Source organism: Aspergillus pseudotamarii (assembly GCF_009193445.1).
Source record: "Aspergillus pseudotamarii strain CBS 117625 unplaced genomic scaffold BDV38scaffold_67, whole genome shotgun sequence".
Classification (NCBI taxonomy): Eukaryota; Fungi; Ascomycota; class Eurotiomycetes; order Eurotiales; family Aspergillaceae; genus Aspergillus; species Aspergillus pseudotamarii.
Window position 1 is genome coordinate 160,738 of NW_022475081.1, and position 10,137 is coordinate 170,874.

General features: G+C 49.5%; 3 protein-coding genes across 3 annotated transcripts; all 3 read left to right on the plus strand.

Annotated features, from left to right (window-relative positions):
* Positions 1 to 533: 533 nt before the first annotated feature.
* BDV38DRAFT_274374 (SAPS family protein) lies at positions 534 to 4,594 on the plus strand (the record flags this gene model as incomplete). The annotated part of the gene is made up of 4 exons (XM_032057835.1): positions 534 to 1,199; positions 1,260 to 2,684; positions 2,738 to 3,415; positions 3,899 to 4,594. 4 exons carry the CDS (start codon positions 534 to 536, stop codon positions 4,592 to 4,594), a joined length of 3,465 nt encoding a protein of 1,154 aa, XP_031909481.1.
* Positions 4,595 to 5,278: 684 nt separating this feature from the next.
* BDV38DRAFT_286880 (SET domain protein) lies at positions 5,279 to 7,796 on the plus strand (the record flags this gene model as incomplete). The annotated part of the gene is made up of 4 exons (XM_032060763.1): positions 5,279 to 5,316; positions 5,602 to 6,168; positions 6,235 to 6,494; positions 6,550 to 7,796. 4 exons carry the CDS (start codon positions 5,279 to 5,281, stop codon positions 7,794 to 7,796), a joined length of 2,112 nt encoding a protein of 703 aa, XP_031909482.1.
* A 186-nt stretch (positions 7,797 to 7,982) lies between these two features.
* Positions 7,983 to 9,948, plus strand: BDV38DRAFT_258436 (NADH-quinone oxidoreductase subunit NuoF). The gene is made up of 3 exons (XM_032055728.1): positions 7,983 to 8,331; positions 8,429 to 8,500; positions 8,562 to 9,948. Exons 1-3 carry the CDS (start codon positions 8,071 to 8,073, stop codon positions 9,717 to 9,719), a joined length of 1,491 nt encoding a protein of 496 aa, XP_031909483.1. The 5' UTR covers positions 7,983 to 8,070; the 3' UTR covers positions 9,720 to 9,948.
* Positions 9,949 to 10,137: the final 189 nt, after the last annotated feature.

Here is a 10,137-nt window from a genome sequence, read left to right on the forward strand (position 1 = left end):
ATGTTTCTGGATTACTGATGACCCCTCGACGCATGTAGCGACTGCTTATCAGCGAGTCTGGATCTCCCCTGATTTGTCATTGTTGCTTCTTTTTCCCTTCCCGGGCGGCCGTGACGTTGTCGACCCTCATCTGGTCCTTGTCGCTAGAAGCCATGATTCTTCGACCTACTCGTTTATGCCGTTAGTTAGCCCATGAGTTACGATTACTAACTTTATCTTTTCTGCACGTTTAGCGCTTGGTCGCTCCGACCGTGTTTGTCTTGCCCACTATTGTCACCCTTTTCTATTCTGAGACGACTTGCATATTACGAACTTAACGTCTTTGGAAGCGATCAATCTACAGACATATTGCGCTGTGTATTTCTGATCATTGCGCTCCGCACGAGCATTCTAAATCACCCCAGTCGCTCCCGCGGTTCTGTACCATATAGATCTCTCCATCACGATACCTCGGCGAAGAAAAACCGCCCCAAAAGTGCTTGTGATACGTTGTTCCTTTCCATGAATCTGTTCGTCCAGTTATATAATCCAACATGTTTTGGCGCTTTGGTGGATATGCAAGTATCTCCTCAATTGATACCCTTCTTGACAAGCCTGATGTCAGCCTTGAAGAGTTACTGGATGAGTCGGAGCTGATTCAGGAGCTTAAACAACATAATACGAAGCTCATAGAGTATTTACGAGATGATAATGTCTTGAAACGCCTTATGGACCATGTTACCGCCCCTAGCCTAGTGAACGAAGATGATGACGAGGATGATGTCAATGACACTAATGGGAGTAAGGATGCTACCACGGAGGAAGGAAAGCGGGGAGATCCGCTGAAGGATATCTTGGACCCGGAAGACTTAGAAAGAGCAGAGAAGGAACGGCTCAAGCGTGCATACGTCGCTTGCGAGATTCTCTCGGCTGAAGTATGGTCGATATTGGACTCTATCATGCTGAACCCTGACCACCTCCGAGACTTCTGGGGTTTTCTGCGAAGATCGCCACCCCTAGATTCCCTTCAAGCGAGCTATTTCACTAAAGTGAATGAGACACTCTTTGACAGGAAAACCAGCGAGATGTTGGGTTTCCTCAAATCTTTGGAAGGAATTATCCCAGCGATTCTGCAGCACATCGATAACCCCATGGTTATGGACCTTTTGCTTAAGATCATCAGTCTCGAGAAGGTAGAAGGTGGCCAAGGCATCGTCGACGTAAGTTCATAGTGGTGAAGCCCCTCCTAGAGTTTCCCCTCGCTGACGCGCAGTCCTCAGTGGCTCAAAACACAAGACCTGATACCTAAGCTTCTTTCTTTCTTGTCTTCGGAGTGGCCAGCCTCGGTCCAAACCTCGGCCGGTGATTTTCTCAAAGCTATAATCACCATATCCGCGAACGCAACGCAGAATGATCAAACCTGCATTGGCCCTAACAGTTTGACGCGTCAGTTGGTTTCCAGGCCCTGTGTGGAAAGCCTCATCAAGGCTATGCTACAGGGTGGCAACCCTTTAACTGTGGGCGTGGGTATTGTCATTGAGGTCATCCGCAAGAATAACTCTGACTATGATCCGGACACTATCAATAGCCCTGATTCGCTACCCACTACATACGACCCTATCTATCTTGGTAACCTCCTTCGAATCTTCGCTAAGCACATCCCCGACTTTATGAAGTTGATTCAAAGTTCTAAACATACTGTTAAGGACGGTGAGAAACTCAAGAGCGTAGATAGGGGCAGATTAAGTTCAGCTTGGGGGGCGAAAATCGAACCATTAGGTTTCGACCGATTTAAGACCTGCGAACTGATGGCTGAGCTGTTACACTGCAGTAACATGGCTCTCTTGAACCAACCTGGGAGTGAGGAGTATGTACAACAACGGGATGCTGAACGCGAGAAGTTATTACGAGAGGGCGCTTTCATTTCGGACAAAGAAGAGGCCTCCGCTTTCGATGGTAACGACTCTACGGTGGATTTCGTCAATGGGTCGATGGTTGGTTATGGCTCTCCCGAGGACTCTAGAGTTCTTGAGGCCGCGAATACGGGTGAGGATGGATTCGAGGATGTTAGCTCATCGGGTGTCCTTGCCGATAAGGAGAAAGATACTGCTGAAGCCAAGGACACCTCGGGTCAAGAAGTGCAATCCCAGGCCATACCCTCATCGGAACTGCAGGACTCTGCACCAGTAGAAGAACAGGAGTCCGGTGTGCCAGTACACAAAATTAAAGAGCAGAACAATGCAAACGAAGAGACCACGCAAACGCGTACCCTTTCTTCAGACCCAATGTCTCCTACTGCCTTGGGAATAACTGATCAAGTCGAAGAGGTGACCATCGACACTAATCAAAAGGCGAACGACAACAGATTATCTACAGAAGAAGCACCTAAGGAATCTCCTGTCACTTTGACAGATAATCAAGAACAGGAAACTGCTCCGACATCTTCTGTGTCGGAGTCGGCTCCACCTCCCCTCTTTGCCTCCAAACAACAGAATCAGCAATCAAGCTCCCAGACACCTGACACTTCTGGACAGGCCGGTGACGCTTCAAGCTCCACGGACTCTGCCGGAGAGGTACAAATAACCGAGGGTGAACCACGGCAACACATGCACCCAGACATTCAGCTTGACCCCAACGGTCAGCCTGTTGTAGGGGATTATCTCAAGCTGATGTTTGTGGAGAATCGAGTTGTGCCTACTATTTTGGTAAGGGTTGCGCCAAAACGAAGTTATCCTTCATCACTAACTTTGCACGCCAGGGCTTCTTCTTCCGATTCCCGTGGAACAACTTCCTCCACAATGTTGTATATGACGTTATACAGCAAGTGTTTAATGGCCCCATGGAACGTGGTTATAATCGAGTCTTGGCCATTGATGTCTTCGAAACTGGACGAATAACCCAAGAGATTGTAGAGGGACAGAAACGGAGTGATGAAACGCAACGGACCAAGCAGATCAGGCTTGGCTACATGGGCCATTTAACCCTGATCGCAGAGGAAGTTGTCAAGTTCAGCGAGCGACACCCGCCTGAATTGCTTTCTCCAACTGTTATGGAGAACGTCTTAAATCCAGAGTGGATAGACTATGTCGAGCAAACGCTTTCGGAGACTAGAGAGCGCGATAATGCCATTCTCGGTGGGGTACGCCCGGATATGTCCATTGGTCACCGCCAGGGCATGCTTAACTCGGGTCAAAGCATGACTGGCTCATCGGCTCTTGCAGATGCTGGGTTGAACGGAGCGGCTGGAGGATCTACTTTCCAGGGCTTTGATATGATGAGTCAAGGAAGTGTCTCTGGCGGGGCCTTCGGTCTCAGCGGCGGAGGTAGTTCTCTCCTCAGCGGGTTTGCAAGCTCAAGTGACGATGAGGATGAAGACATGGAAGATCAGGAAGACAGAAACCTCGCCGATCAATCCGCCGAAGGCGGCTCTGAAAATGTGGGTCATGATTTCTTTAGTGATGTCGATATGCGGGATTATTGAGTCTTGGAATTTATCTTCACCTTCCCCCTTGGATTCTCTTCTTGTATACATTGTTGCATTTTGTTTTGCCTTTTCCCGACTGGTCTATGTGAGCCAGCTGCAGAGGGTCAGCGCATGGTGAATGACGGGAATAGTGGTGGTTACATGAGGGCCATGCACAAAAGGCGCTTGGCTTGGAGCGCTTTTCATTCACGTATGAAGTCATTCAAGAAAAACCGCAACTCCCAAGGGTCATGTGACATTTTGTTCGTGCCAAACAGTTTTTACGAGTTTTAGTAGTCCTCTGGCGTTCAGCTTAGACGTTGACCCCTTCGTTTCTGTACACTGCTATTGTCCCTTTCTCCGCTGTATTCTTGTGCTTTTATAGTTCCCGCATACGCTTTGCATGTTTAATGTATGCTTGATGTTACAGTTTCACTAACCCAATCTCGATCACAGGCATCTATTAACTCCACAAGTCAACCTATTCCGATCCTGCCTCCGCCTCCAGCTCCTCTTAGTCTCGGCCCGTCTCGGGCACGGCGGCAGCTAGCTGCGCGACTCGCCGCTCAAAAGCAGCAGGCGGCTGAAGGCACTGGGGAGAATGGTGAGAAGGGTGAAGAAAAGGCACAGACGAACGTACATGAGAGCTCCCAGTGGCCTGCCAATCCGTTTGTAGTTGCTGGTGTAGATGACGATGGCGACGGTGGAGGCTCTCCTTCCAATGCCTTTCCCTCAACAGACTTTCCGTCAGCGAATAAGGACGAGCCTTTCTCGTCACCTACATTCCCTGATTCAGGATTCAGCCCCCCTGATTCCTTCTCAACCAACTCATCAGAGGACGACGTCGAAGGCAGAAGTGAGGGTCTGAGACGCAAAGAACGTATTCCTCTCGAGGTCGACGACGATGACGATGACGACATGGGCGAAATGGTGGGTCCATCAGGCGGGACAGATATGATGGACTCGGACGAAGAAGACGAAGCTATTATGAACGAATCATTGGGCTACCCAGATCTTGGACCTGGACGATATAAGAGCTTCCGACGATCTCGCTTCGGAGTCTCCCCTTTCGGTGACGATGACCAGAATGACAGCAGTGATGGTGAAGATGATGGACTGGTTGAAATCCTAGTTCCAGGGAGAAAGAGTTGAGTGACACCGTGGTCGTGAAGTCATTCTAGATCTTGGGGGCCAGCCGTTGATTCAAGTGCTGAGGGGTCGTGTCTGGCAATTTTGGCGAAAATAGTCCTCTTTAAAAAAAAAAAATTGTACACTACTGACTGCATATCGCCTACAGACTCTGGCACGTGGAGAAGACTTAGCGTTGGTTAGACTGATTTGACTTCTGGCTGGAGCGTTTGGGATTCGATACTAGAGGTTGGGCAACATTGGGTTTTATTGTCCAGCAGTGATTCCCGAAAAGAAGCACTGGTCTCTTGCTGATTGGTGATTTCTTAATTTTGATTTTGATTTCTTGGGACGTTTTGTTGGCGCTTTGTTTTGTTGTTTATATCTATCTGTGTCTTTGGTGGGATGATTCTTTTTCAGCAGAGACCTGCACTGTACAATATTGAGTTAGAAGCATTGATTTCCAATTCTCATGGTCCCCAGGTTTAGTAGTCGTATTAACTATCAAGTTAATTGGATTGCACGTATTAAATAAATGTTATAAATCCTGCTCCTCTTCGGGTAAAAGTGGGACACCGCATCCGAACATTTATTGACCTTGCCCCTCCACCTGCATTTATATCAAAACCACCCAATCCTCCAGCAACCCCAAAATTTTGAACAGGTTAAGTAGGGGGAAGCCTGTGTCTTATCCTGGAAGAACCCATAATGTCTGACACATCAGCCCTAAGCGAGGCTGCCCAAGGGTAAGCTTCTAGAAGTGCTTCCTTTCGATTTTTCCCTTTTTTCTTCCCACGATGAAGGTAGCTTATGAAAAGGACTATTGTTTAGCCACTAAACAGTAACTTGGCATTATCGTTATTGCTCCTAGGTCTGAATTGTATTTAGCACTCTTTAAATGGCTCTCAAATTTTAACCCCGCCTCAATCATGTGGCTATTGTCCCATATCTTTTTTCTGCTTCATGCCTGTCAATTTCCTGTCACCATTGATATGCCCGGTTTACATGGCATCGTGTCTGACTCGGTATAGGCCTAACGATGACAGCAGTCTGGAACATTATACCGCACTGTTGAACTGGATGGTCAACAACGGTGGCCAGCTTCACGAAAGCGTTGAAATAGCCAAGGATGAACGGCGCGGCGTGCATCTCCAGGTCAAGAAAGACTGGAAAAAGGGCGTTTCCAGTAATACTCATATTATCAAAACGCCTCTTACTTCTACAATTTCGTATTTCAATGTTATCGGCTACAGTTTCAACACAGATGATGGAAACTCTGTTTCTTTCCCTGAGCACGGAGTCCATTTCCCTCGCAGCTTTCTGGAAGCGGCGGGACAGGAAGAATCATCAATCTTTTTCTTGATCGGCCAGTACCTCCAGGGAAAGGAGGGTTTCTGGTACCCGTATATCAAGACGCTTCCTCAGCCTGGTGCTTTGACCACTCCTCTCTACTATGAAGGAAATGACCTAGCATGGCTAGAGGGCACAAGTCTATCCGCAGCGAGAGAACAGAAAGCCAATTTATTAAAGGAGAAGTACGAAACCGTATACACCGAGCTCTGTAAGGCTGGGTTTAACGGCGCTGAGAAGTATACTTGGTAAGTAATAAGCTATAACTGTGTCTGCTCATGGCCGACGACACGGAATTGATGAATCTCATATAGGGATCTTTATCTTTGGGCGTCGACCATCTTTGTTTCGCGCGCGTTCTCCGCTAAAGTGCTGTCTGGTGTGATTCCCGATACGCAGCTTCCTGAGGAAAATGTTTCTGTGCTCCTACCCTTCATTGACATTCTAAATCATCGCCCACTTGCAAAAGTAGAGTGGCGCGCTGGCAAAGAGAGTGTTGTGTTCTTAGTCCTGGAAGACGTCGCTGCCGGTCAGGAGATTTCCAACAATTACGGACCCCGGAATAATGAGCAGTGTGAGTGTTACATACATTCTAGGTGGCCTGTGGGGTTAGCTAACTCTTTTGCCAGTAATGATGAATTATGGCTTTTGCCTTCCAAATAATCCTTGTGACTATCGTATTGTCAGCTTACGAGCACCGCCTGGCAGTCCACTTCAGATGGCAAGATCTCAGCAGCTACAGATGTTCCCGGGACTAACTAAAGAGACGGATGATCCCTACTACGTATTCAATGTCTTTTACCCACTTCTTGCTCCTGACACGCCGATGGAGCATTCAATCTTCTCCCCGGCACTTTTCAACGCTGTCTCCATATTGGCAGCTAACAATAGGGAATTGGAGACTCTTGAGATCTCGGAGCAAGGCATCCGAATCCCAGACGCTTACGGGAACTCGCGAACCATTCTTGCCGCCCTCGGCCAAATCATCATCGAGTTGATCACACATATTGTGAAATTAAGATCTGCAGCGGCAGACCTACAGAACCCTGGTAATCTCAAGCAGACCCATGCAAAAATCTATCGTGACAGTCAAATCATGCTGTCAGAAACGGCCTTGGTCATTGCATCATGGACTCTAAACCGGGCACGACAGCACAACTTTAGAGGAAGCTGGGAGGAGACAAAACAACTTCTTGGTTCCCATATGGTCCGTGTGCCTCCAGGAAAGTTCCCAGAGGAAATACGGTCTCGAATACAGGTGCGAATTCTCGAACGCCAGTCAGTTCTTGCAAACAATGGAGAGCTATTTGTGTTGGATGACTTGCTCGACATACTTCCCGCTGAGATACAACAGCCCTGCAAGACTTGCTTACAGGGGGTCACTCAGAACGCTGGAAGGGCTATCCCGATGCTGAGGGGAAGCCTTGAGACATCTCCCTTTGCTTTCCCGATGTTCCTCTGCTTTATCAGAGGGGCACACACGGCTGGAGAATCTAACCATGGGACAGTTTTGCTTCCATCTCGACTCAGTAAATGGGCCAGATGCCTTCTCGAGAACTACCCAGCTCCTCCTGAAGATGTGTTATGGGCACTCGAGGATGAGGATGACGAGCAGCTGTTGGACATGTTTGATAACGTACTTGAGGGTATGAAACTACGGAACGGTACTATCTTCTCCGGCTTGGAGAAATTCACCGGAGAATGGCAGGGAGATAACTGGTGGCTTTCCCCCAACTGGCTCCGGTGGGCATGGATGATTACGGAGCAAGAAAGTGTGCAGGTACCAGAGGAACCGTTGGCATTGTTGGCCGCAAGGCAGCCCGGGCAAGGGCAAGTGATGCTCTCTACGGAGTCATGTCTGTATATTCCGCAGTAGAATGGAGCATGTACATTTGGTGTGAAGGAGGTACACATAGGTTATACAGTTCAAAAAACATAAGGATTAGTAAGACAGGCCGATGGATATCTGACTCAGCTTTTATCACGTGACCTAGACAGGGCCAATCAGCGGCGGGCGAAAGGCGGATATTCAGCAAGCGCAGGAATTGCCGCGCCTGTGAAGCTCAACGACAGCGAGTCTCCATCAGTGAACCCTTTCCACTCCTCCCTCTCACCCGAATCTCCCCGCAGCCATTGGGCCAGCTATCACAATGATATCTCGAGCGGCGGCTCCCTCGTCTTCCACCCTCACAAACCTTACCTCCCGCTCCCTCCGAGTCCAGGGCCAGGCTGCCCGCACCTTCGCGACCGTCCAGGACAACACCCCCCCAGTACGGCATCATGGCGGTCTGCAGGACCAGGACCGGATTTTCACAAACCTTTACGGACACCATGGCGCCGATCTGAAGTCGGCAATGAAATACGGCGATTGGCATAGAACCAAGGATATTGTTCTGAAGGGCGATGACTGGGTAGGCATTCGGCCATTTGCCATGGACCATCATCCTGTGGCATGTTCTATCTCGGATTGGTTCAATGCTAATGCAGGTTTTTTTTGCTAAATTATAGCTCATCTCGGAACTTAAAGCTTCTGGTCTTCGTGGTCGTGGTGGCGCTGGTTTCCCCTCTGGATTGAAATACGTAAGTACTGATCGAGAGACGGTTTCGGATCCCTAGGGTCTAACATACAATGACCCTATAGTCTTTCATGAACTTCAAGGACTGGGATAAGGACCCTAGACCCCGTTATTTGGTCGTCAACGCCGATGAGGGTGAGCCTGGAACCTGCAAGGACCGTGAGATCATGCGTAAGGACCCCCAGAAGCTTATTGAGGGCTGTCTCGTTGTCGGCCGTGCGATGAACGCCAACGCTGCCTACATCTATATCCGTGGCGAGTTCTATCACGAGGCTACTGTCCTCCAGCGGGCCATCAACGAGGCCTACGAGGCTGGTCTGATTGGCAAGAACGCCTGTGGAACCGGTTACGACTTCGACGTCTACATTCACCGTGGTATGGGTGCTTATGTCTGTGGTGAGGAGACCTCCCTGATCGAGTCCATCGAGGGTAAGGCCGGCAAGCCTCGTCTTAAGCCCCCATTCCCTGCTGCTGTGGGTCTGTTCGGCTGCCCCAGTACCGTCACCAACGTTGAGACCGTCGCTGTGACCCCCACTATCATGCGCCGTGGTGCCAACTGGTTCTCCTCATTCGGTCGTGAGCGCAACGCCGGTACCAAGCTGTTCTGTATTTCCGGCCACGTCAACAACCCCGTTACCGTCGAGGAGGAGATGTCCATCCCTCTTCGTGAGCTGATCGACCGCCACTGCGGTGGCGTCCGCGGTGGCTGGGACAACCTCCTCGCTGTCATTCCCGGTGGTTCCTCGACCCCCGTCATCCCCAAGTCTGTCTGTGATGATCAGCTCATGGACTTCGATGCTCTTAAGGACAACCAGACCGGTCTCGGTACCGCCGCCGTGATCGTCATGGACAAGTCCACCGACATTGTCCGTGCCATCTCGCGTCTGTCTAGCTTCTACAGACACGAGAGTTGCGGTCAGTGCACTCCCTGCCGTGAGGGAAGCAAGTGGACCCAGCAGATGATGCAGCGCATGGAGACCGGCCAGGCCCGTGAGCGTGAAATCGACATGCTCCAGGAGTTGACCAAGCAGGTCGAGGGCCACACTATTTGCGCTCTGGGTGAGGCCTTCGCCTGGCCCATCCAGGGTCTTATCCGTCATTTCCGCCCCGAACTCGAGGCTAAAATCAGGGAGCATACTCAGGAGCTCGGACAGGCCCCTTATGCCGGTGGCTGGCACCCTAACAGCAGGGCCGAGGGCAAGCTAATTTCCCCGGGCATGTAAACTATCATTCCGCTTTTTGTAGACTGATGATAGGATGAATGGGGGAAAAATAATCAAACCTGTTTCTCTAGATAAAGATGTTCGAGCAGGAGTATTCTCTTTTTTTCATGTTCAGTTTAGGATTTCCAATCATGTACAGTTCCCACTAGCAATCATACTATTTCTTTTGTTAAATCTCTGAAAGGGCACACGCAAAATTCTCGATCTACAAAGCATAAATGTACGAAGAAGAGTACTCATTGAAAATATTCCCTCTCGCAATGCACCCCACCATAACTCCCACCGTAATTGAAAACTACTAAGAGCACCGTCACTACTCCGTGGCTTCACCAACAGACAAAAAAGAGACCTAAACCTAAACAACGCGGCACCTAAACTATCAACAGAGTAATTTGAGCGTTCCCTCAAACTAAGTCCC

What these genes read in the sequence shown, in the direction of transcription:
- BDV38DRAFT_258436 (XM_032055728.1), top strand. Translation starts at nt 8,071, where the DNA reads ATGATATCTCGAGCGGCGGCTCCCTCGTCTTCCACCCTCACAAACCTT. An exon ending in TTCTGAAGGGCGATGACTGG is followed by an intron (nt 8,332 to 8,428) that starts GTAGGCATTCGG and finishes GCTAAATTATAG; the next exon opens with CTCATCTCGGAACTTAAAGC. An exon ending in TCCCCTCTGGATTGAAATAC is followed by an intron (nt 8,501 to 8,561) that starts GTAAGTACTGAT and finishes ATGACCCTATAG; the next exon opens with TCTTTCATGAACTTCAAGGA.